We start from the raw sequence: 27,751 nt of genomic DNA, 5'->3' as shown, positions 1-27,751 counted from the left end.
CAAGCCAATCACAGATGTGTGCGACTGTCAGCTACATTCATTTCCAAATGGATATCCGAAGAGAAAATCAATTCATAAATAAATAATGAATATTTATTGACTCAAATAAAATATAAATTTCATATTGAGAAAAAAGGGTTTTTAAACATCATATTTTAAACAACTCCAAACGTTGGGATATTCCTTTTTGTTCTCTTGATATTTTAATAAAAAAAGTGAAAAGTAACATTTCAAGTTAATTCTATGCTACGATTATAATATAATCACACTATCTTCTAAGTTAAATCGAATATCTTAGATGCTATCGATATAAGCTAAATAAACAACGGGAAGAACATTGATTTGTTTCTTTAAACAATTTGGGTGAAGAGCAAAATAACTGAAAATTTTCGTACATCATTGGGAACGCATGATATTCATAGTTGCATACTAGTATGTTCATTTGTGTGTTCAAAGGGAAGTTTAAACACGTGTAATTGTTCATGCTCAGCTTTTGATTGTAGATAATATGTTGTTTGCCAGATAAATTGCAGCGTTTAGATCTCATTCTAGTCTTGTAAATTTTCTAGATAATCTGAACGAATGTGCTAATGTTAATACAATTGTTCTAAATAAAAAATCTCAACTTCTTTTTCATCGTGGAGATCCTTTCAAATAAAAAATAATAATATTTCAGTAGAAGTTGAAATACTGATAGCATGCCATCAACAAGTGGTTTCTATTTGGTGTTCCGAATCTTTCATATTTTACAAGTTGCATGCATTGGTGTAAAAGTGCGTTACGCACAGATTAAATTAACATGCAAATTTGGGGATACAACTCAATCATATGTCGGAATGGTTCTGAAGCTGCACTGCAGCTGGTGTTAAAACTTCCCTTCGCAGAAAAAGAAAAATGCAAAAAGTCTTATAACTAAGACTTAACTCACTCTCGATGAGCCAGTCATGAATCGGGTCACAACCTCTTCGCGTAGCTGTACAATTTGATTGTAGATTTTTATGGCGGGTCCTAGTTTAATTTTCATGAATTCGGTGAGATCACTCTGACGCATTGAAAGGAATGCTGAGCCGTCGATATCCTGCTTGATAAATTCTTGTGCTATTGCTTGACAACGTGGTAACTTACTAATATATTCAGCTACGTCGTCCACGCTCCATTCCAGTGGATTTTTACTGTGATCCTTGTTTTCTGACAAATTAACCGCTAGACACTCGGAATTCTGCTTCCATAGAGGGTAGACTTGCTGTAAACGCGGGCCATAGTCGCATAATAAATGTCGTGCAATGTTGATTGTGTCAATGTTGGTTTCTGATTTGTTGCTTTTGTTCGCTAGCAAAGACATGCCTGTTGATCCAGTAACTTGAAGTGATGCCTGCTGAAGGAGTGAGTGTTGCACCTGCATCTGATGCTTTGGCAATTTGGCGATGATATGCGGGCGCGGCGAAGTGTCGGCCTTGCGCTTATTTCGTGGAATAATTTCCTTGGGTTTGTTCAACATGGCACTAGTATCATATCTGCAAATAATTTATGTTCGTATTTTTATTAAAATCAGATGTGTGTAAATGCATATGATAACAGTTCAGAGTTTCTTTTTCAGACTTCTCCGAATGAATGTACAGTGATGTATTTAAAAACAAATCCTAGTAAATGAAGCGAGAGAATTCCGGTTTAAGAGAGGGGTTATTTCATCAACTTGCTAGTTCATCCACTTCCTCTACATCCATTCCATTCCTCTGTTTCAAATTCCATCACGTTAAAGCGTGCTCCATTGACGCGCAGTGTGCAAATTTTTAATGATGACTTTGAACTACCGGGAAGGGACCCCCTTCCATAGATGCTTCCATATGAGGCGGTTAGAACCAGAGTGGGTCATCCCACAAAAGTATTAGGTCGTTGCATATGAAATGGCCGTTTTGGCAAACAAGTGAAGTTGGGGTTCCGCAAGCCCTTACAATCCCTTTTTGCACAGAATAGAGACATGTGATGAAAAGTGGATATTATACGACAATCGCCGCCGATCAGCACAATGGCTAGATGCTGATGAGCCACCGAAGCATATACCGAAACCGAGCCTACATCCGAAGAAGGTAATGGTGACTGTAGTGTTATCGACTATTTTTTCTAGGCACCTGGAGAAACGATAAATGCACAAAAAAACTGTGCCAAACTCGAGGAAATGCACCAAAAATTGAGTATTCAACGGCCGAGATTAGTCAACAGAGATTTTGTGATACTCCTTCACGGCAATGCACGACCTCGTGTATCCAGATCAACGGTTCAAACGTTGAACGAATTATATGAAAATGAGACTACCTCATCCACCCTATTCACCGGACCTTTCGCTAACCGACTAGCACTTTTTTAAGCATTTGGATAATTTTTTGGCGCAATTGAGGAATCAAGAGGTCATCAATATCGTCTTTGACGAGTTTATCAAGTCCTGAAAATTGAACTTTTACGAAACTGGCATCCACGCTCTTATATCTCGCTAGGAGAAGTGTTTTGAATCGAGTGGCACCTATTTTGATTAATTAAATAAGTTACTCAGTTGGACTGTTTGAGTCACAGCCGTCTATTGTTTTTGCAATTTGTAATATTTTCTTTTTGAGAATTGTGGGGGCCTAAGTCCGCATCAACTTAATGCCGGACTGGACTAAATGGGAAGCAACTTACTCCCTCTTTTTTTGGTCCACGGACCCCTCGTTTAGGGCTTAGCACCCAAAATTTAAAAAATGTCAGGCGATGATGATTTGTAGTCTTGTTGTGTTCTGCAATTATATAAAGGAGCACTTAACATCTGCGAGCCGCTTCGGTCACGCTGCTTCCAGGGCAGAGGTGAGGCAGCGTCTGACGATTTGCCTCTGGCCTGGTAAGAAACCGTAAAACCGTCATCGCCTGACATTTTTTTAAAGTTTGGGTGCTAAGCTCTAAACGAGGGGTTCGTGGACCAAAAAAAGAGAGTAAGTTGCTCCCCGGAGTTATGACGATTGGTGTACTCGGTACTGCTCGACATTCTACACGCAGATGTTATGTGCTGGGTGGTCGCCTCTTCACAGTTGCATAACCTACAACTGGAGTTGGTGATTGAGGAGTCATGAAGGATGTATCGTTTATCATTTTTTTTTGGGAGCGAAGCATCCTGAATTGAAGTTAGGAATGCTTCGATCTCATAGAAAAGTACACCATTTCTTAACCATTTGTTGGAGGCTTCAATGTCAACGCCTGGCAATAACAAATTTTTGATATGACCTTCATGAATGGGTTTCTCTTCCCACATGTCGATCTTCCGCTGGACTGAAGTAACATTCGATATGGGATCCTATTTTCTGCTTTTTAAGATCAAAGGAAACAATTTATTATCTGCCATGGCGGCAGCCTGATATCTTTGGCTAGAGGATTGTTTCTCGAAGAAAAACTCAGGAAGAGAATGCACTTGATTGTAGTGTAATGTTTTTAAATCAAATATCCCCCTTTCTCTATGATGACGTGGGATGGTGATTCTCAATTTCTCGGGAGCTCTACTGTCCGTATTATTCCACTGTATCACACCGAAAGTATATAGAAGGACGGGAATGGCGAAGGTGTTAATTGTCATGATTTTATTTTTCCCGAACAGCTCAGTTGCTTGCAACATGCCGAGGTATTTGTAGACGTCGTCCGAATCCATACCCTCAATTTGGATGTTATTATGGTCGCATCCTTCGTTGTCGGTGTGTTTTCCCCGAACAGTTGTCTTTATACGACATTTCTCCAAATCCAACTGCATTCCGATATCCCTACTGAACTGCATGGTAATGTCCAGCAAGGAGCGAAGTTGGTTTTCGTCTTTGGCATACAATGTACATTTCGACAATGTGGCATGTTTGACTTGGAATCCGTATTTGCTTTCATGCAAAAGATTCAAAGCCAAGCAAAATCACACGGGGCTTAGAAAGTCGCTTCGGAAAATGCCACACCTGATTGGTATCTCTCCTGATGTTTGTGAGGATACCGGAAGCTTCGTGCTCTAATTCTTCATTACTGTTCTTAGGAGAAGAACCACATTCGGGCTGATTTTGTAGAAGCGTAACACTTGTAGTAACCACGAGTGCGATATGGAGCCAAAAGCTGATTTATAATCGATGTAGACTGTTGAGATAATTCGTTTTTGGTGTACTATCGATTATAAGCTGTTTTTTACAGTGGGAGCCTTTAACGCATCATTTTTGCTCCTCAGCTATCAATTTATGAACATGAAGATGTTTTGAGATGTTCGCGTACAAAACTAAAGTGAAGACCTTGTAGATGGTAGGAAGACAAGTAATTGGTCGACATTTTGAAGGACAAGAGGCACCCTGGGTGAAAAATTCTGGAACTAATTTCGGATCGACAATCATCTGATTAAAATGATTTGCCCTGTGAGTGCTCTCGAACCGCTTCAGCCAGAAGTTGTCAATATCATCAACTCCTGGCGTCAATATCATCAACTCCTTCCGCTTCAGTAATATCAGGTGGAAGCCATACTGCTTCTAAATTGCAACGAATAGCTTCACTCCAAACACTTTTCCAGAAGTCTTCTGTCACATCCAGATCCAGATCCGACATGAGTTGCTGAGATTTTTAGAAGAACAAGGTGTTGTCTGTCCATTGCTGAAATCTCTTTTGTTACCTATAGATGCGATTGGAGCATAGCGCAAGTTTCTGCTTCAATACCTCGAGGATTTCTTCGATTGGCACATCATTGGATGGATGGTAGTTTCCAATGATATTCGCAACGCATTTATGCACTCTTGGTGATGGATTTCCAAGAAGTGCTTGCGTGACATGGCCAATCTTCTTTCTCAACTTTTCGACTTTTTATTGAGTCGAAATACCCAGAACGGTAAAGTCCTCTTGCGCATACAACTGTTATTGCTCCATGATGTTGATTATGGAGGCGTATAACCGTGGCAGTTTCAACGTAGATCAGGCTGTGAACCTCTGCAGCAGTAATCTCGTTAGCCAAAAGATCAGCCAAAATTCTATCAGCGGCAGCAATGACTTTAGTAGTTGCCGTAAACTTTAGTTTAGGGAATTTGGCCTAGCGTCTGGGAGAATCTCAGCATATTCTGTTAATGCGGTCAAAGCCTCGTTATAAATTGGGTCGACATCCTCGGTTACTAAGCTCCTGACTACCGGGTTCATGGAATGCCTTACAGGTAAGTTGATAACTCCAAATCGAGCTCAAGCGAAACCTCTTGGAAGATTTGTTGCCTAGTTAGTAGGGCCACTGGGTTGTTATTCACTATCACCCGGTACTGGTTGACGACGTTCTGTTCCGGAACATGACTTAGTTCCGAAAATTGGGTTATGAACGCGTCATGTGATTGATATCTGTACCCTGATGGATTGCGTTCCAAATCCGTGACACGGCAATAGGCGATATTGAGTTTGTTCCACCAAACCATACGACGCCTAGGTCTTCCGTCCCTGGCGGTTGATCGCTAAAACATCCAAGGGCGAAGAGCCACTTTGATGTTTTTGAGCGACCTTTAATCGTATTGGGTGCTGTCTTCGTGTCCGTGGGATCCTATTGAAATTGTTAAGTATGTCCCCAATTTTGTTCCCCTGAGTATTGTGGAGGCAGTCAACCCCGCAACAGAGCCCCAATGTTGCAATGCCCCATATGATTACCTCCAAAGGTAGGGAAGGTATTTCGAGGAGAGCCGCTGAAATACAGTGTAACATCACTGCCATTCATCCGATAGGCGTGCCGATTTCTTCACTCCAGGTTACGGATTTGTTAAGGAGGTTTACTTCCCCTCAAAGGGAAGAACAGGTAAGGAAGGACGAACACAAACGGAAATGTTCTGCTTGTCCGCAGCTACTTATTTACAAGATTAACTTGCGATATTCGTAGCTGACCCGGTAGGTCATGTCATTATCCGCAACCCATGAAACGCGCCTGGTCGCATGCAGCTCTGCTCTGTTCGGGTCGTGGTGTTTTCCCTATGCAAGGACCCTGATTTTCATGTCCCTTTATATAAGTTAGCTTTTAACCCATCGAAGACAAGTTGTGGCCCCGATTTTAGATCTCCGTTATCCATCAGTGACATTCATGACGTCTAATATGAGAATACCTAGCTTTCGCTGCTGATAAGATGTCCACGGGAAGACGTCAGCAAAATTGCAAGAGGTAAACATATTTTCAGTGTAGTGGTGGAGCACCACTCCACTCCTCACACGATCTGCCTATAGCGGAACGTTGTATCTTCAAAAGTGATACTTTCCGTTTACAATTTACAATCTCTTTTTTGTATTGTCATGTTGATTTTCTATCAGTCGGTATTTCAGTTGCTTTGTCATCACGTTTAATGCAGAACAGCAACAAGACAGCACAAAAACGAACACAAACATCCACGACTATCTATGTTTCGAACGCATGGCAACGAGATAGAGAGATTGACGCTCAATTAACTTTGACTATAAGAATTACTTAATCCAATTTCAAAAGTGTTCAATAAAGTTGCCACCAAACTAAATGATCAAGAACTAAAGTGTCACTATTAGGTTGTTCAGAAAGTTATTTCAGTGTTACTTAGATTTTAAATGATTTCAAAATTTAATTTAGAGCCCTAGCCGACCGCAATGCAGGAGCTTGTGTTTGAACAAGGCGAAATATATTCGAAGGTTACCAATCACGTGCATGTATTTGAAAAAAGAAAATACAAAAATGCTGGCATACGAATAGAATAAAAATCAAGAAATTTCATCATTTTGAAGCAGCGTCTCACTCTGAGCAACAATAACGATGCGTTTCTCGACTGCATTGTAACATGCGATGTAAAGTCGATCCTTTATTGCAACCAACGACGAACATCAGCTAATTGATCTAATCAGGCGAAATTCACATAAATCACTCTCCCCATCCAAATTGATCAAATTACTTTTGTGCCTCCAGTCAGAAGTTCAGAAAGCGACGCTCTATACAAAAATAACTCTAGGACCCTATTCGAGAACGGTATCGAGGTTCCCCAGAAAACTCGCTTTCTACAACCCGCGGGAGAATTCCAACGATATAAGCCTGGTGGTCTGATGGGCCTAAGCGAAGTGAGACGGTGGGTCTCTGAGGAGTACTTCTCTCCCTCTTGCCGCACTTATGGCGATGTGTTTTTGTACTATGGAAAGCCAAGTGGTAGCAAAGGCAGTGTTGGACATATTTGTATTCGTAAATACGAATAAATTCGTATGACGACTTTCTTTGAATACGAACATATTCGTATTCGAAAAAGTGAGTATTTTAATATTTACAGAAATATTTCTGAGTACGAATACGAAATTCTTTTGGAATAATATTTCCAACTGCGAGTGCGATATTTTCTTTGCATCGAACTGTTAGTTACTTAGCGCCTTAACGAACTGATCATGTTATACGTATGTATGGTGGAGTCGAATTTAATATCCAATAAGAAAATTAAAAAACGTTGCAGGTGTAAACAAAAACGTATGTACATACATAACATGCAAACTCGAAAGATTTTTTCAAACTTGAAGTATTATTTTGCGAAGAGAAAAGACTTTCAAGCAAAGGCATATTCTTTTTGTGTGTCTGTATCAAACATTAGACAGACTAATGTCTGTTAACGTCGACTCTTCATCCACGATGACGAGAAGCTGAAGAGGTGGAAGGGACACTTCACCACGGTTCTTAACCGTATCACAAAAGATGAAGTTCCGCCTCTTGTGGTAGAAATGGCTAGTCATTGTAACATGCCGATATGGATTGTTTTCCGAAGCCGAAGAGAAATTATCTGGGTCATCAATGCACTTAAAGGAAGTAACGCCGGTGGGTTTGACAGTCTCCCCGCGGAGTTATTTATCGCTGCACCAGTAGTTTCTGCTACTTCCACTCATACAGAAATCCTGAGAATCTGAGACCTTTCCCAAAGAGTGAAAGGAGGGGACCATTATTAATATTCCAAGAAAGAGCACCCGTTTTGGGGGTGACAATTGGAGAGGAATCTGCGTGTTCTTTGGAATTATTCTGGAACGCATCAAAGAGCACCTCCAAAGCTTAATCGACAGAGAGCCAACTGGCTTCCGCTCCCCATACTCCTGCATTGACCACATCAACACCCAATGGATCATTTTGGATTTTTTATCTTCGCTGCAGCTGCTCTTCACCGATTTCAAGACAGCTATCAACGACATCCGGAGAAACGAATAGCTATTGTCAGGGCAACGAGATAAAATGTCACGTGCTGCGCCGATTCGAGATCTCAGAACAATTTGATGTCCAAAGCGGAGTCCCTTAAGGTTGCATCTTGTCACTGATATTATCTCTGCTTGTTATCGGTGACGTTCTTAATGCTGTCCTTTTCGTAGGACGAGGAGAAGTTCAATGTATTATGATATTTTTCGACTACGCTGATGACATCTCTTTGCTTTCTTACCGGGTCATGGTCCTTGGCTAAATGGCTGTGGATTAGGAAAGGGAGGCAAGAAGAGTTGGACTAAAGATAAATCCCAATCAAACCAAAACTCAAAGTCTGATGGATCATCGCACTCTCCACATGTGCATTAATGGATAGAACTGTTTTGTGCGTGGGAGTAGCACATGGAAACTGACCCCCGTGCCACTCAAGAGCTCCAAGGCTTCGTGAACACCTGTTTGCAACGTATCTTCGGAGTACGCTGACCTGATACTATTTCAAGCAAAGAACTTGGCCTTTCACCTGTATGTGATGTGATCGGAACATGGAAGTGGTAGTGGACAGTTTACACATTAAGAAGGAGAACACAAAATGGCCAACGAGTGGGTCTCCCTAAAAGCACTTGGTGCAGAACAGCACAAGTTATTCCACAAGATTGAAATTCAATGTTCCTATTCGTATTTTATTGTAAATTTTTTTGTGAAATAATTTTTTCAAGAAACGCATGTATCCCAATGAGACTGATTAACGCTGGCAGCTGATCTGTTAATTGTCAACAAAAGAATCTACGTGAAATACCAGAGATATTGCATGAAATTACGCAAAAACTACAAACCAGAAGCTAAGAATGAAAAAAAGGTTTGACAGCAAGGAGTGTTGAAGTCATGACCCGAATTCCGCGACCAAGAAGGAAGATCCACGACGAATCGCATTCTTAATCGATGTTTTTCCTTATAGAGCTGCAAAAGAATGAAAATATCCCCTTTATTGTGATTTCGGCTGAATTCATTTCATCGGCACATGGCATGGAGTTTGAAATAGCAGCCCATATGTTTTGATTATTGAAAAGAATTTTAGATGACGTCTAGATACATATTTCTTCGTATAATGTATATAGCGGCAATTTAGATTTTATCTTCCTTCGGTCGGATATGAAGTTCAGTAAGTCGATCAGTTTTTAATTTAGACGCTGCGATGTGTTTGGTGCCCCGGGACGTAATCCCACTTGGCGATTGGATATGGATATTTGGGTTTGGCCTTGCAACTTGTACACCATTAGGTGTATGATAATGAAACTGGAGCACAGACTCTCGAGGAAGTACTAAAAGGAATGAAATTGGGGAAAGCAACAGAACCTGAGGTCATCGCATCTGAGCTCTGGAAAGTGAAGAGTTGGAACGCAACACAGTGGCTCAGTAAATTCTTCAATCGGGCTATTCAGGAAGGTAAGAAAGTACCACAGTTCTAATATTGAAAAAGAGAGGTAGTCCAGTAGAATATTTAAATCACCGTCCAATCTGGTTGCTGCCCCATACCATGAAGATGCGAAACTTCTTTCTTACTTTTAGTATTATAGAAATTATAGAAATGCTATTTACTAGATTCCTAAGAATTTTGAGGATTGTATTCATCATCATCAACGGCGCAACAACCGATATCCGGTCTAGGCCTGCCTTAATAAGGAACTCCAGACATCCTGATTTTGAGCCGAGATCCACCAATTCGATAAAAGCTGTCTGGCGTCCTGGCCTACGCCATCGCTCCATCTTAGGCAGGGTCTGCCTCGTCTTCTTTTTCGACCATAGATATTGCCCTTATAGACTTTCCGGGTGGGATCATCCTCATCCATACAGATTAAGTGACCCGCCCACCGTAACCTATTGAGCCGGATTTTATCCACGACCGGACGGTCATGGTATCGCTCATAGATTGTATTAATGCCGACTATGTAATAATTTATATCATTAACACCATTTCAGCTCTGCGATTATGCAATTTTGTTGTTTCAATACAAACACGTCCACAAATTAGAAAACACATGAAATCGGCATCCCCAACTTTGAACATATAATGAATATCCATAAAATGCATTTACGTGAATCTCAGCAAAGCGGAAATGAAATTTGGACATGGTTGTAGTGATGTTTAAATTTTATAAAAATGTTTTTAGTTCTAGGTGTATTGAACTTAGTGAGCATGGAATGTCAACTAGCTTCAAATACTGTTAATAGATATTAAGTTGGAGCAATTACCTGTTGAAATTATTCAGGCGACCTGTCTTGTCAATTTCCTTAGACCAGTTTGCAGTTTCGTACGGGCAGGACAATATGTTTGTATGATAATCGAGTTCAGGGTGAAGTGCGTTTCCAATACCCCGACATCCGGGAAATTTGCAGTCATATCTCGATGGTAAGCTGTCATACTCTGTTGTTGAAGAAAAAAATACATAGCAACTAACTCATCATGAATTTACAAGTCAAATGTACCTGGTGGTGGTTCTAGCTCATGATTTGTAATCTCGCACCAACCAATTGGATGAATATCTGGACTATCGTCTTCTATCCAAAACGCATATTCCATGGGCCAGCCTTCAAACAGCACTTTAATTTCATAATCATCGGTCATGACGACGCTCGCTGGGCGAATAAGGGCAGGATTACGTTTGTCAACGACTTCCAATTTATATCCCGGCTTAAAATCGACAGGATCACGTGTTTTGAATAAGTCTTCCGTGGCAGGTTCGGCACCTGTTTCTGCGAGGTACGCTCCCCACGAGAATCGTTCCTCATATTCAGGTGGAGGGACTATCGAAAAACCATTCTTTTTATGCCAGTTGACGGGATGAATGTAAGGTGAATTGATATCAATCCAATAGCTGTAGCTGTCATCCCATCCATCGAAAAGAATGAGTAGCCGATTGTCAAGGATGTCGGCGATTGTAGCAACGCAAACTTTGCCAGAATTCCGCAAATCATCTGCTTCGATTTTCATGCCAACTTTGTATCCGTGCGTCTGTGACTAAATTGAATTATAAGTAAAGAAATATACTTTTTCAACAAAAAACACACTTACCGATGAGTTAAGATGCGTGAATAAATTTCTGGGGGCTGGTAGGGCTTTTGTTTGGGTCAAATACTTTGGCCAATTGAATGAAAGCGGACTGGTTCCTCTTGGAGGTTGTAGAGTTCGATTCGTCTTGGCACACCATCCGGGCGGGAAGATATCCATGGAGTCTGCATTCACCCAAAAGTCGTAATATTTCGAATATCCATCGAAATTAAGTTTGAGGCGGTAGCCTTTTTTCTCCACGATTGTGCAGACGCAAAACATTGAACTATGCTCTGGGTCGATTGCTTCTAATTTCATTCCAACTTGGAACATATTTGAACTGCACGGGAATGGATTCAAGAACAACTCGATAGGAGTAGGCTTTCCTTTGCTTGCGTTCAGATATGTTTCCCATGAAAAGAACTTGCTTGGTTTCAAAAGAAGTGAGAGATCGGACTTTATCTCCAGAGGGTCACTATCTAGATCTTCCATAGGTATTATACACTTTTTCCGATTTGTGTACTTCTTAGTGGTCTTAAAGTTACTAACATTACCACCCAAGCGCCTGTTGTATTTCCTGATGCATTCTCTACTACAAAATTCTGGAGTCAAAAAGTCAACAGCTGCACCTTTGCAATTGCATCCTTTACAGAAGTACGGATTGCTGTAATCTAGAGTTTTTTGTGATTTAACTTCTCTTTCGAAAATCGGTTTCTCATAATGACAGTCCAGTTCAGTTTTTATTGGTGCCGATTCCAATATTTCGATAAGGCCAAATTCGTTGAATTGGAATTGCAAGCTGCTCTCTTTCAAGGAACCTACTCCATCATGCCAATTCAAGCAGCTGTAAATCTCATTCTCACCCACTTTTGTCGGTGGGGAGGAACGATTTATGCGTTCCTCTATCGCTGTTTTATCATCGTCATCAGAACTGTTCATTTCGATAATTTCTGTGGGAGCAAAATTAATCGGCACAGAGGCGACTTTCTCCTCAATCGGAGACGTAGACCCCAGTGAATCGCTGCTTGTTGAGATCTTTTCTGGACAAAGCAGTTTGTTGACTTGGTTTTCTGGCGGAGTCTTATTGATTGTAAGAGACGAAGCTGTATTTAGCTTCACACGGTTCACTTTCTTTATGTCACTGTCTGAGGCGGTAGACAATCTCCGTTTCTGGCGTTTTAATTTGTTGCGGAAAACAGTGAGTGATTTTGAACGACATTTAGTGCGGGGACTTCTTTGGAGGTCCTCAATAGTTTTGTTACGAAGCAAAGATTGCTGTTTTCGTTTAATTTGTTTATTTTGTACGGCAGATTCTTCCTCCGGTGCACTTTGCTCCGTGGTTTGTTGCGGTATACTCGAAGCACTGCTTTGTGACTTCTCGACTTCTTCTTTATGTGGCAATGGAGGAGAATCTAATGCTGGGGACTCTGTTTTATCTGAATTCGGTTTATCGACCAATTTCTCTGGTTGTACTTTGGTGACAGGGTTGTTAGCTGATATCAATTTAATCGGGCCATTCGGATCTGAGAGCCTTCCGTTTGATATTTGTAAACTGATCATTTTATTGCCAGAGGTCGATGTTGGGGTAAATACGACATTACTTCCATAGTCTTTTCTTGAGGGGACTAACTTAGTCGGCTGTAGTTTTTTCACAGTCTTCTTTTCAATTGTAACTGTATCCAAATCACCTGTATCCGCTTTTGTCGTACATAATTTTGTTAGCAAATTTGTAGGCGTAATTTGTGTGATTGGAACTGTTGCCGCCTGTGCTGGCGTGAGCGCCTTCGGAGAATCAGTGACTGTAATTGGTTTTATCTCCAAAGCTTTCGATGATACCAGTGTATTAATTACTTGTGAAGTAGCGGTCGGCAACGATGACGTGATATTAGGTGATAGTTTGGAAGCCGGGGGCGGTTCCTTCGAGGGTACTTTGAATAAAGTCTGTGTGTCTTGCGTTGTGAGTTTTACTAAAGATGTTGATTGTTTCGAAGGCGTTTTTGAAGTCATCATAACATCTTTAGAATGCTTCAAATTCGAGAACAAATGCTTTGAAGCAGTGGCTTTTGTTGTTGAAGTCTCTTTTGGGACAAGTTTATGAGTTTGGAAAGATGTGACGCCAGACACTTTTAACATAGCTGTCTTGTTTTCATTGGGAAAGTTGATTGGAACCAGCTGCGGAGACGCTATACTCGTTCCTTTTATTTGAAGTGACAATATCTTGTTTTTCGGTCCTTGAACGATAAGATTCCCATTCTAAATAATGAGAAAAAAATGAAAAATATAGTTTTCGTAATTAAGTAAGGGAATGTTTTTAAGAGGTAAATTATAGAGGAGGTTCTCACTACTGGTCGACTGAAAATTTGTAACGGCCATTTAGTTTAATTACAATTTTTATAGTTATAATTCTATGTTCAGTTCCTGTTAGTTCACCGGGGTTTATTACACAATAAACAAACAACAAACAAGTCGGATACCGGAAACACGCCGCTTCAGATTAGAGGTTTTGTTGACTTTTTATGTAATACTTGGGTAGATGTTGGGTCTATTTACAGATAACTCGTAGTGTATGTACGTTGACTATACTCAATATTCAATTCAATGTGGTGCTGACTTTTCAATTCTCAAGTGACCTACTATAACTTCGTTCATAATAATAGGATTGCTATCCAGTATGATGCCTGATCTAAGAGGAACTTAAGGCGTGTTCGCAGAAAACTCCCAAAATGTAATCATATACTATTACTAACTGTATTTGAGTAGAGTATTTTGAGGCCTAGGTACAATGTGCACGAACCACCATAATTTTTTTTCTGATTTTCCTTCAAGTAATTGACTCTTTTCCGAACTCCGCATTCCTCCTCTTCGAAACCAATTACAAAACTAATATTTGTGAAAAGTACTAATCAGGATCTTTCATTTAGTACCCCACATGGTTATATTCGTTGAATAAAAAACATTGCACCTTTCCTTTATGTGTATGGGGGTAAGTCGACAGTGAATCGTGGGATTAACCATCATATAACGAGCTTTGGTAATTGCACATCCGATATGTAATAATCCTAACAAGGATCTTATCCATCCTACCGGATTTTTCGTTATCAACTTTTCTGATATTATCAAACTTGAAGTATGCACACAATCATGGTACGTTTAAATTCTAAATTTCTAAATGAATTACAAATTGAAACAAAAAGGTAATAGATAAATTAGGGACAATGATAGATAAAATAGCGAGCGACACACACACTAGAGCTTCGGTAATTATTAGCAGTGCCTTCAACGTAGGGTATCATGCTACTTACATCAGACGACATGGGCTACTTGAAAAATTTGCTTTTTGAAAATAGGAATTTCGAAAAACGGGGAGACGAATACATATCGTAAAACCGGCAGGAGCTCGATCATTGGCATTACTTCTGCCAGTTCTTCCTTCCCTGTCTAAGACAAGGTGTTGCGCGATTGATCCTACATTGACAGATTAAAAAAGGAAGAATATAAATATAAGAAGAATATAATAACAGCATGTACCAAGGATCAACAGTCAAGTGTCAAACTAGCTGACTGAATCAGCATGCTGTCAATGCGTGAGAAGTATCAATGCTAAAAACAGTAGTCAGCTAAAAACCATGTTCAGATCAATATTGAAAGCACTGTTCCCGCAAAGATTGAATACAAATCGGATCAGCTAACTCACAGAAGATGAGTTGTTTAAAGTATGCAAAAACATAAGCGACCAAAGGCGTGGTCGTTTAGGAATCGGTACTCGGCCTACTCTTACTGTAGATTATACACAGCGGGGTCTTATGCTTGCCTCGAACAGAAGGAGTAAAAGTTATTCATTTGGCGGAGTCTTTGCTGTAGATGTTATGACAAAGGATGTTCACGAGAATAAGGTAACAGCAAATGAAGATTCAAGACTGATTTGGAACTACCGGAGCAGTACCCGCTAATCATGAAGCGAAAGCCACTTTAATAAGCTGAAAAAACGTGAAATATACCAAAATACAAGTAAAAAGCAGATCATCAGAAGCAAAAAGACAGTCAAATACGTAAAAGTAATGGTTGACAATAGACTAATATTTAAAGTGCATGTGGAATAGCTAGAAGAAAACCACTTCACCGTTGCAGGCAATGTTCTCGCAAATTCTACCAAATATCAGGGGACCTAGATACACCAGCTTTTTAGAAAAGCATGGGTATATTGAAGCATTGAAGCATTGCTATGAAGCGGGAGCAATTGTTCGTAAGTATGGTTGACGGGGTATGGCACAATTTTTTCTTATCGACTTGCATTGAGTTGTATGTTCTTGAGCTAACATGGACAGCTGTACGGTTGCATCCGATTACGGAACACATTTCTTTTTCTTTCAAGTAGATTCATTGACCTGATGTTATTCCTTGGGTGATATGTTTCTTCCTGGAGAGCGCGGAGCAGTCCAATCGGATGTGAGCGATGTTTCGTTCTTTTTATTATGAAATTAGAATATTTGATCTTCATATAAGAAATTTTATGTTGTTTCCGAAAATGGTTTTCCAAATCTGAGATGAAATGATTGAGGGAGTGGGAAATTGTGATTTTTTGGGAAGGTCAAGCTTTTTGACACTATTCACGAAAAACGAAACACCAATTTTTTTCAGACAAGCTGTACTATAATTAAAATTTTAACCATCATAAACGGAACCCCCGTTATATAAGCAGTACACAGAAAGTGGCACCACTGTTGTTCGTAAGCTCCAAACCTTCGTCAATAACTGTCTCCGTCGTTTAAAATACTCGTATGTCATTAACTGCCCTGAAATATCGAGTGAATAAAAAAATTCTGAGTAGTTTCCGCTAAATGTCTTTCATGAGCTCACGATGCGATCATCCTAAATCGGCGATAAACGATGGCATTACGCTTCAGGTGGTCAAAGGGTAGTATAGGTCCCGGGGCGAAACGTGGATTGGTACCCACGATGGAGCATAAAACCTGGGAAATGCCTGCTGAACCAACACCAACAGTTCTACTACCAAACCCTATCTCCACCTCCACGTGGTGACCGCTGGGAGCTCTTTCTTGACGAAAAGCTGCAGACGGAGAAGGATGAAGGCGAGTCTCCCGCGCCTAAAAACGGGACAAATTGTACCAACTGGTCCTCCAGGTTGGGGGTTGGGTAGGGCTGACAACCCTACACGGAAAACAACCGTTACGAAGCCACAACAGGAGCCTCGGATAGGACGGATATTAAAACGACAGACCCGGCAACGACAAAGGAACAACGATTTGCGCATTTTCTCATGGAACGTGCGCTCCCTGTACAGAAATGAAGCTGATAAGCAGCTAGCCGATACCCTGTCCCAATATAGGGCTGATGTAACAGCGTTGCAAGAGATGCGATGGACAGGGACCGGTTTCCTGGAGAAGAGCCACTACACCATATATTATAGCGGCCATCCAGTAAACCATGTGCTCGGAGTAGGTTTCTTAGTCAGCCAAAAAATGAAACCTGCTGTTATCGGCTTTGAAAGTATAAGCGAACGGCTATGCACTCTGCGCTTGCGAGGCAAGTTTAGAAATATAAGCCTCATAAACGTTCACGCCCCTACAGAGGAGACTGCAGAGTCGGAGAAGGATACCTTCTACGAGGCAGTAGAAAGAACCCTCGAAGCCTGTCCCAGATATGATATCAAAATCATACTTGGGGATTTTAACAGCCAAGTAGGGAAGGAGCCCGTATTCAGGCGATACGTTGGCTCCCATAGCTTACACGAAAAAACAAATGATAACGGACTGCGGACTATTCAATTAGCAGGGTCACACGAAATGGTTGTTGGAAGTACCTGGTTTGCGCGGAAAGCGGTCCACAAACATACGTGGGCCTCTCCAGACGGGACCACTTTCAACCAAATTGACCACGTGTTGATCGAACGCCGCCACCTCTCAGCCTTGATGAATGTCAGAACATATAGGGGGGCCAATATAGACTCGGATCACTATCTCGTTGGCATGGTGCTCCGAGCTCGAATAAAAATACCACCTAGAATCCCCTCTGACAATCAGGTGAGAGTGAACACTGAAGCCATCCACAACACAACCCTCCGCGACACCTATAAGAGGGAAATGGATGCCGCAATAACCGCAGTCAATAGAGGACCTGGAGATGAAGCGTCAACTAATGATCTTCACAACCACCTGAAGAACGTTATCATGGATACGGCCACAAATATACTTGGCCCCAGCCGCAAAAGGAGTCGGAACGGCTGGTTTGACGATGAATGTAAGCTAGCAACGGAACGGAAGAATGCCGCATACCGAGTAATGTTGCATTCTCAAAGAACGCGGGCACGCGCAGAGACTTATCACGAACTCCGTCGAGCGGAGAAGCGACTTCACAGACGGAAAAAGGAAGCCTGGGAGAACCAACAAGTCTGTGAACTAGAAAAGTACAGGGAGCAACCGCACCAGGCGCGGAAGTTTTACCAACAAGTCAGCAGGATGAAGCCTTATACACCTCGATGCTCATCCTGCCGAGACAAAGAGGGAAATCTGATTTCCGACAGAATGGGCATATTAGAGCGATGGGTTGAGTACTTTGATGAGCTACTGAACAACCAGAACATCGGCGAGTTGGAGGTCCCGCCAACTGAAGACGACGGACAAATACTGCCACCACCAAGTTTAGGAGAAACAGTCCGTGCAATTCATCGGCTAAAAAATCATAAGTCGCCAGGAGCCGATGGAATTACAGCCGAATTGGTTAAATATGGAGGCGACCAGTTACACCAAGTGGTTCATCAACTTGTGCTCAAGGTATGGGACAGCGAATCAATGCCTGACGATTGGCAGCGAGGCATAATCTGTCTCATACATAAAAAGGGAGATATCACACAGTGCAGCAATTATAGAGGTATCACGTTGCTGAGTACCATCTATAAGATATTCTCCACTATCTTGCTAGGCCGGATAGCCCCATACGCCCAGAACATCATTGGCCCATACCAAAGAGGCTTCACTCCAGGCAAATCAGCAACAGATCAGATTTTCTCTCTGCGGCAGGCGATGGAAAAACTGTTGGAATATGGACAACAGTTGCACCATCTGTTCATCGACTTTAAAGCCGCCTATGATAGCATAGCCAGGGTAAAACTGTACACGGCCATGAGGGAATTCGGTATCCCGACGAAATTAATAAGACTGACTAGGCTGACCCTGACCAATGTGCGAGGCCAGATAAAAGCAGCAGGATCACTCTCAAGACCATTCGACATCAACAACGGTCTACGACAAGGGGATGCGCTATCATGCGTCCTCTTTAACCTGGCCCTCGAGAAGGTGATCCGTGATGCTGAGGTGAATGCAAGAGGTACGATCCTCTTCAAGTCCACCCAACTACTGGCCTATGCTGACGATATCGACATCATGGGAAGAACCACCCGAGACGTTCAAACTGCCTTCATCCAGATCGAGCAGGCGGCGCGAGATCTTGGGCTGCACATCAATGAAGGCAAGACAAAATACATGGTGGCAACGTCAGCACCGAAGACGAATCAACCAACAACATCAAACCGCACTGGTCAAACACAAACACGAACAAGAATAAGGATAGGGGAATACAACTTTGAGACCGTTGACAATTTCTCCTATCTAGGGTCGAAAATCACAACCGATAACAGCTACGATGATGAAATCCGCACACGGTTGTTGTCAGCCAACAGAGCCTACTTCAGCTTACAAAGACTGTTCCGCTCGAAACGTCTCACCATAGGGTCAAAGCTCTTACTGTACAAGACTATGATCTTGCCAGTCCTCATGTATTCCTCGGAAACTTGGGTTCTTAGCAAGAAAAATTGCGAACTCTTGGCCGCGTTCGAGAGAAGAATCCTCCGAAGAATTTTTGGCCCCCTACATGAGGATGGACGATTCCGTAGCCTACACAATGACGAAATCTATGAGCGATACCATGACCGTCCGGTTGTGGATAAAATCCGGCTCAATAGGTTACGGTGGGCGGGTCACTTAATCCGTATGGATGAAGATGATCCCACCCGGAAAGTCTATAAGGGCAATATCTATGGTAGGAAAAGAAGACGAGGCAGACCCTGCCTAAGATGGAGCGATGGCGTGGGCCAGGACGCCAGACAGCTTTTAGGGATATCGAATTGGTGGACCTCGGCGCAAAACCGGGATGTCTGGAGTTCCTTATTAAGGCAGGCCTAGACCGGATACCGGTTGTTGCGCCGTTGATGATGATGATTACGCTTCAGAAAATGTTATTTGCTAGTTTTATGTTTGCTGAAGTCAACTGTGTGTTATAGGGTTCCAAAATTGAGGTAAAAAAAATACATTTTTCAGTACCGATACGAATAAAGTGAAAAGGCTGGCCAACAAATTTGTGGAATTTATTGACCCAACGTAGCACTGAATGTAATAGCAAAGCTTTAGTCCCAGCGGTCCCAGATACTAGCTGGCGATGAAAAATGTGCAACATTCGAGAACAGGCGTAAAGGATCATGATCCCATTACGAGGAGCTGGTGCAAATGATCGTCAAGGCCGGATTAACTACGAACGTTTTGCAGTGTGTTGATCGAGTTTGAAGTCATCCACTATGAACTTTGCATCTGGCCAATCATTCAATTCTTACCTCTATTGCCAACAATTAACCAGATTAAAGCAAATGGTTGACCAGAAGCGATCAGTGTTGGTCAATAGGTTGTTGTATGTGGCCGCTTACGCTTAAAGAACGCGTCAGACACTGCGAGAGCTGGCACCAAGCGATTATCATTATTTCAGGCATTTGCAAAATTTCCTTGATGATAAAAAACTACACCGAAAAAGACAATATGCATGGTGGCAAATTGAATTAGCAGAATTTTTTTGAAACCCATATTCTATTAACCTTAGGAACATATTTTGTTTTGAATGCTCAGATAAGTAAATTTATGCACGTTTTTGACAGGCCATTAATTACGTGTTTCTGGGAAGTTTTTCAAAAACTAAAGAATAAAAAGGCAACTAGTGCTCAACCATGTACTCATTTTTCGCAACAATCCAGAAAAATGAAGTTGGAAAATTTTTATACAAAAGCGAAGTTTAATAAGTTAGTGCCGAAAATTAAAATTATCCAAGCTGTAGCTCCTGAATTAAAAAAGTGCTGATGGTTTTATGGCAAGCATATTTCCCGGAAGATAACAAATTCAGGATAAAAGTGGCTCACAAAAATTCGATTTTTTAGAAATTGGGGGAGTTTTTATTTCATTTTCTAGCAACATGGTATTGCTGAAAGAGACACAACAGCGAATTCAGAATCTGCATCAAAAGAGCAGCAGCATTGCTTCCATTAGCCGGCTGCTTAGTGGTTCAAAAAGGCTGTCCTTTCGTGGCTCCAGAGAGCTCAAGAATAAATTGAAGAACAGAAAGAAAGTGGGAGGCGGCAAGTGCCCCAACCGGGCGATAAGACAAAAATAAGAATACTGATCAAGGATAAAGTAGGAGTCGGAACAAGGGCGTCAAGGTAAAATGTTCCCAGAACTATCGCGAAAGATTACATCAGGCGCCGCCCGTGGGGAAAACATGCATATGTGAGGCCAACGAACCCACTTCTAACCGAAAAGAACATTGAAGGCAAGAAAAGTTTTTGTAAAAGGTTAATCGACGAAAGCTCCACGATAGAAAAGAAAAATACAAGAGTTCGCATACTTTTTACAGATGAATCCACGATCTAAAAGGGTACCCCAGAATTAACGCAAGATTTGAATTTTCAGCTATTTGTGCAGTAAAGTGCTGGAAACCTTAAAAAGACAATTAGGCAGTTGACAGTTTAGTAGTAAAAATGGAAATATACAAAATATGGTCGGAATAGTGTTTTGACTTCATCAACTGTGAAGGGATTAATTGAAAAGTTCGGGGAGACTGGATCAGTTGGAGAGACTAAATGCACTGGTCATCCAAAAACCGCTCAAACCGATATCGCAAGAGCGCGGAAGACTTTTGTTGAAAATCCAGGAATATCAATTCGGTGTCGTGGACAAGTTACTGGGCTACCTTTTGCACATATTGAGGGGTTATCTAAGAGTTTGTTCCCTGACCTATGAGAAGCTGACCATCAGAGCGTCAAAATTAGGACAGTGGTGGCGAAATTAGGCATTCCAGGGATGGGACCTTTGGAACACTTCTTACGATAGTATGCTAAGAGACAACATGTCAGAAAAGTCGGACATATATGGTAGTGTGCGAAATTTGCTTAGCCGCATACAGAAATGTCCAAAAAAGTAACGGTAAAACACCAGCACACAAAATTTTATTTATGTAACATTATGTTCTGACGCCTAGCTTTCATATGGTGCAATAACAAAATTAATTATTTCAATTTCAATATATGCATTCGATGTCACTCTGTAAGTGCGAAATTTGCTTAGTCGCAGTGGCCTTCTAGGCGTCGGTTAGTTCTCTTCAATTCTTGGTATTTTGCAAATATTTCGGAAAGACTAATTTCTCAGGAGTATTCCAGGCTATGATAAAAAGCGAAATATTAAAATGGCAAGGGGATATTTCTTAGAAGAAGTGGAAAAAGCCAAATCGCAGTTTTAAAAGAAAATGGCATTCAAATTGTGAAATTTGTCGCCGAATTAATAGATCGGAGGAAGTAATACCAAACTGCTTTAAATTGGTTGACAAATGTTTCATTTCCACTTCAAATTTGCAGGAAACGTGAAGATATCCCGCCGAAAAATCAACACTTTCAAGGAAAAAGCAACTTTCAATTAGAAAGCATCGAGTGCAATAGATTTCCAGTGCGGATTAAAACACCAAATGGAAAAAAAGCCCAGCATACATCTTCTCACAAAGCTGCCAGGATTATTATTATGGATTATGTAAAAAATTATATGGCCTGGACCCAAAAGTGGCATAATGTCTTTATTTCAAATGAGTAAAGAATTCATCTAGATCTAATCAACGTAGCTGCTATTGGCAGGATCTGCGTGCAAATTACCCCTCAAGACTGAACCGTGTGTCGATCATGATATGGGGACTAAATTCTTATTACGGAAAACTCTAATTGTGTTTTATAATAAACAAAATGAAGGCAGAAAGTCTCATTCAATACTATTTTTTTAATGGAATATTTAAGGCATTTTAGCAAGAGCGGTTCACGCAAATGGTTGATAGCATTTAGCAGCAACGAACTTAAAAATAGCAATTTTGCAAGTGTGGTTGGATTTGGACTTAAAGACTCTTCGAAAGTTAATAAATTTTCTGCTGCATCTACTCAAAAACTCAAACTCAAAATTCTGAAAACGATCGATCACATTTCGATATTTTCACAATTAATTGTAGTGCAACTAAGCAAATTTCATTTTCGAAAATGGCTAGCATTTTGATTTACTTCACTTTGGCACATGAATTTCTAAGGTTTAGTGTATTTTTTTTTATTAAATTAAAAACTTGTATATTTACTTTATCAATGCATTTCTGTTTTATTTCATACTGATAAAAAACTCTGTGCGGCTAAGCAAATTTCGCTCACTGTATTTTTGAATAGGCGCAGAGCGGAGTTGCATGTTGATGCGATGGGAGAGCGGATACTTATAGTTTCAGTCTTGCGCTGGAAAATACCGAAGTAGTCATCTCGTCTAAGAAGAAAATCTCTGTCCAAAGTAGCAGCGAACAAAGCCACAAGTGGACTTTCGGCCTTAAATCGGCTCGTGACAAACGTTGGGGCCGTTTAGCAGGAGAGGTCTTTCCATGAATTCAACGTATCCCGTTTTGTTCTATGGCGTGCAGGTTTAGGCTGATGATTATGCCGAAGAGGTGTATTGCAATTGCTTTGTGCAATCATAGAGACGAGGAGCTTTGGGGGTGGTGGCTACTTATCGCGCTGTCTCAGAATCGATATTGATGGTGGTCGCGGGAATGACTTCCATTATTCTCCTTGCCAAGGAACGTAAAACGATTGGCAAGTGCAAAAGAAGAGACTTGTTCGTGAAGAACGACAACATACACTCAGGAAACAGCTTATCTGCAATTTAGGTTCGCGATTGAACCGGAAACATGATGAGATTGATTATTTCCCTGCCCAACTTCTAACCAGGCATGGAGGTTTTCAGTGTTACTGGCGCAAGAACGATTCCTTCACCTTGTGTTCTGCAATGATGGACAGCGCCGATCACATCTTTTTCTTGTGGAAGCTGGGATAAGATTCATCGGTAACTTTAAGTTGATGCACAGGAGTCATTAACGGACAACAGTTGCCAACAGTTGTATAGATCCCAGGTCGAAACGTGGATTAGTACCCACGATGGAGCAAAAAACCTGGGGAGTCGCCTGTTGAACCAACACCAACAGCCCTACTACCAAACCGTATCTCCACCTCCACGTTGTGACCGCTGGGAGCTCTTTCTTAACGAAAATCTGCAGACGGAGAAGGATGAAGGCGAGTCTCCGGCGCCTAAAAATGGGACAAATTGTACCAACTGGTATTCCAGGTTGGGGGTTGGGCAGGACTGACAAACCTACACGGAAAACAACTTGTTACGAAGCCAAAAAGGGGCCTCGGACTGGACTGACAACACAACGACGAACGCGGCAACGAAAACGGAATAACGATTTATATATTTAATATAGACTCGGGTCGCTATCTCGTTGGCATAGCGCTCCGAACTCAAATAACAATACCATCCAGAATCCCCTCTGACAATCAGGTGAGGACACTGAAGCCAATAACCGTAGTCAACAGAGATCCTGGGGATGAAGCATCAACCAATGTTCTTCACAATCACCTGAAGAACGTTATCATAAATACGGTCACAAACATACTTGGCCTCGGCTGCAAAAAGAGTTGGAACGGTTGGTTTGACAACTACTGACTGAAATGGAGCAATGGAATAGGTCAGGACGCCAGACAGCTTTTAGAGATATCGAATTGGTAGACCTCGGCGCAAAACCGAAATTTCTGGAGCCTAGACCGGCTCCCGGTTGTTGCGCCGTAGATGATGATGAGTTGCCAGGAAGATGCTGTTTGGTGCATTGTGTTCAGGTTCTTGTGTGGGACCGAATGGAAGATAGCTTCTTGAACTGTTTTCCTACCCTTCACTTTAAAAGTGAAAATTCCCTGATTTGCAGGCTCCCAAATGCGAGGCTAGGCCAAGGTAGTGTGTCAAACGGAGATATTCAATTGGTAGCCCGACAGCTTACCGTTACGGAACTCCGCTCAAATACTCTACCTACGAAAACAGGAGAATATTAGAGGAATGGGAAATAAAACATAAGAAAAACATCGGGAGCGCAAAATAAAGAAAATTAGGTTTGGGGACCGGCCGATTTGTATGAATCAGGCGGAAATACGAATAATCGATGTATGGATTATGAGGATTCCACTGTGTATTATTTATTTACTTTATTTAAACATTTTTTATGCCTAAAGACCGTATAATGGCAGCTTCGAGATTTTTTTTCTGATTTTTCAGTTGGGTAGTTTCTGAGAATGGATCCGTGAAAGAAATGATAATTTTCTAGCTTCCGTACACTTCCTCCTCTATTTGGTATTAAATGTCAGAACTGGAGCTATGTACTAATCGAAACCTTTCATTTGATACCCCGCATAACTACATAGGGTGAAAAAAACCCAATATACAATAGAACAATGTTATTCACTACATGCGTGAGTGTCCACAGTTTCCACCAAATAGGTGCAGTCGTCCTGAGAAAAGAACATGTGACAGACAGTACCGATTTTGATAAAGCTTTGTTTTCTATAAAACCCGAAAAAATAATAGAAGAGAAATAGAACGAGTGATCCTGTAGATTTTGTATACCTCACAGTGGAGGGTTGTTTCTTCCTTAAATTACGAACAGGGTGATAAGGATTATAAGCATTTGAGCGACTTAAAAAATTCAAAAATCTATGTTTAGGAGTTTTTTGTGCCAAATATTAATTTAAATTTTTTTAGCCATTTTAATTTTTTGAAAACGTGATTTCTCATTCTGATTTGTTCTTCCGCGAGACTCGAAATGTCACGACCACACTAATAAATCCACTGCCCCTCTGCGAAGCAAAAACAGTCAAAATGCAATTTACGGACAAGAGCAACGTTAATACTTCGTTTTCAAATGTAATGTTTGCTGATTTAAGTAATTTTCTTTTATTATTTTGATAATGTCTAAGCTAGCTTTCAACTCACGGCGAAATTGATGAAGATATTCTGAAGCTCTGTCTACCAAGTAATTCCGGCCTTCACTCGAGTTAACGATGCCTCGAAGCCAACAATACTGAAGCGAATAAGGGTATACCTGTCAGGGTCAACTGCTTCAAAGTTATTTTCGGGACAGCTGTTGCGTGGAGAGATCTATATTTTGAATATACACGCGAGCTGTCAAAACAAGGCAGGCGTCACGCAACTTAACGGTAGCAAGATTGGGATACACACCCATCGCCGATCATAAAAACTGATTAGACAGTGATGGAGCCGATAGGAACTCGGATGAATTTACGCCGCTAGATAGGTACATAGAATACAAGCCCCCAGCGGCCGATTCGATTCTAAATTCACGAAACACAACGACAAAACACACTGACCGTGACGAACTACGACATTAAGGCGTGAGCTGCGTGCAAAAAACTTGCACTTTCTCAATCAAAATGCCAAGTGGGATCGTGAAGCGTTCTGTTATGTAACTTAAACAATAAGACAGCAGAGAACACACTGACCGCATAATGTAACGATACTTTCTCCTCGGCCGAAGCGACGTCAATTAGTTTACACTCAAGTTCACATGATCTCCAATTTTGTTCTCGTCAGTCCGCAACGTGTGGCAAGTGTTAAGCAAATGAGTGGACAACAAGCGGGAATAATTGTCCACAGCCAGAGCTACTACTTTTGGCGTTAAGGGACCCAACACGAGTTGAATATGTCAAGCGGACGCTGTGATTTGATAAAGAGTCGAAGTAAAGAAGAACGAGCAAAAACTCGACACCAGAAACGAAGATACTGGCGCACAACGCAACTGTTGTGATAATAGTCGCGCTGCGAGGCAAACAGCGTTTATAGCAACTAAACAAACACTGGTCGAGGGTACCAGTCCCTAGGGAAACACTCACTACTCATAGGCAATAAACAAAGCGAAATACTCACCGGTCCTTGGATCGTTCTGATGGGGATGGTCTTCTGGACGAGTTTGACTAAGTTCGGCTGCCCTCCTGCTGCCGTTGTTGACGTAGTAACTGACTTCCTCAGCATGGACTGTTGTGGTGATTCCATTGAGGGCTTCGGGTCTGTGACGGGAACCAGTTTCGGCAGTTCAAGGATTGGTTTGTCGCAACGAACGGCCATAGTCACCCGATTCGCTGGGGTTGCGCCAGCGGATGGCATCTCGGGTTTCAAAGACTCCATTTCGCGATTTCTCGGCGCCTCGCGCACCGTTTACCAAAATTCTTCTTAACAATCCGTGCGACGCCGTTGAGCCTAAGAGAACGATAACAAACGAGCGAAACACTTTATTCCCACTAATTACATAATGAAACAGTTAGAACACTACACGCTTTTCGAGAATGCCGGCAAAATGTTACAACTGCGGTTGGATTCGCGGGACAAGACTTTGGGAGTTTGCAAAGAGGCGAAATAAGTTGCTCCTGGGCCAGGCGCTCGCATGCCATACGAATTCGCGGTGCGGTGAAAAACAACTGTCGACCACCGCGCCCAGTGCCATCTCTCGGTAAAACGTCATCCAATAGCGTCGTTTTTAACTAAAATTATTATTTGCCGCAAAGATCGCATCCACCCTCAGTGCAAATGCACGTACCCTAAGTGGGGACTATTGCAAACCCCTGAACAATTGGGTCCGCTTTCTGGGAACTGAGGAAAACAACTTATGACAAACCGTCATCTCATACAGAGAGAACTGTCCGCAGCGGTCCTGGCATTCTTTCTAGGCAAATATTGATGACCTTGCACCGCGGAGTGTACTACTGTTTCATAGCAAATAAAGTACTTAGTCTAAAAGCAACAGAGCGTACTTTCTATCGTTCCCAAAATGCAGAACGTAAACAATTCCGAAACTTACCCAAATAGTGCGACTGAAACGTCTATAGGCGCAGCACCGTCAAACACTTGAAATACTTCAGTTCACTTGGCACTTTCATTAACAATTGCAAGTATGAGCACCACTGCACTAATGATTCCGTTCTCCTGCAGGTTTTATACGTGACTTCTGTTGCGATTGAGGCAACACGATCAACGTTGCGGCAGGAATTTATTTTGGCAGGAAGAACTGTACGAGCATGCGAAACTCACCACGCGAGAATCGTCAAAGTAAAAGCGGAAAACGAACGCCGTACTAGAAGGCGCTGAATTAGTGCTGGATACGTTGGGGATCTATTACGCTGAGAGGTTTGGCTAGGAAGGTGAATTCGTTAACTGACTCGATTTACAATTTGGTTTGCGTTAATAATTCCTGCCAGTTACATGCATTCAAATAGATATGCAAGGTTCCTCACAAATCCTTTTTTGCCTTTTCTTATACACGATACTTTTCAGGAGAGTGTATTCAACGATATT

At 41.6% G+C, this 27,751-nt stretch overlaps 1 protein-coding gene across 5 annotated transcripts; it reads right to left on the bottom strand.

The window, feature by feature from the left end:
- Window positions 1-75: 75 nt before the first annotated feature.
- On the bottom strand, window positions 76-27,487 carry LOC119657487 (lethal(3)malignant brain tumor-like protein 3). Of its 5 annotated transcripts, XM_038064412.1 has the most exons (6): window positions 27,258-27,487; window positions 26,330-26,659; window positions 11,244-13,472; window positions 10,658-11,189; window positions 10,424-10,595; window positions 76-1,514 (listed from the first exon to the last, which is right to left on the bottom strand). In XM_038064412.1, the coding sequence occupies exons 2-6, from the start codon at window positions 26,585-26,587 to the stop codon at window positions 920-922; spliced, it is 3,786 nt and encodes a 1,261-aa protein (XP_037920340.1). In that variant the 5' UTR covers window positions 26,588-26,659; window positions 27,258-27,487; the 3' UTR covers window positions 76-919. The 5 variants fall into 5 exon arrangements, with proteins under 5 accessions (XP_037920340.1, XP_037920359.1, XP_037920373.1 ...); XM_038064431.1 differs by lacking the exons at window positions 26,330-26,659; window positions 27,258-27,487 and adding an exon at window positions 25,906-26,179; XM_038064445.1 differs by lacking the exons at window positions 26,330-26,659; window positions 27,258-27,487 and adding an exon at window positions 25,625-25,878.
- Window positions 27,488-27,751: the final 264 nt, after the last annotated feature.

The sequence above is a fragment of the Hermetia illucens genome, chromosome 1 (genome assembly GCF_905115235.1).
Source record: "Hermetia illucens chromosome 1, iHerIll2.2.curated.20191125, whole genome shotgun sequence".
In the NCBI taxonomy this organism is placed as follows: domain Eukaryota; kingdom Metazoa; phylum Arthropoda; class Insecta; order Diptera; family Stratiomyidae; genus Hermetia; species Hermetia illucens.
The sequence above is the reverse complement of the archived record's forward strand: the minus strand, read 5'-3'. Positions and strand labels throughout refer to the sequence as shown.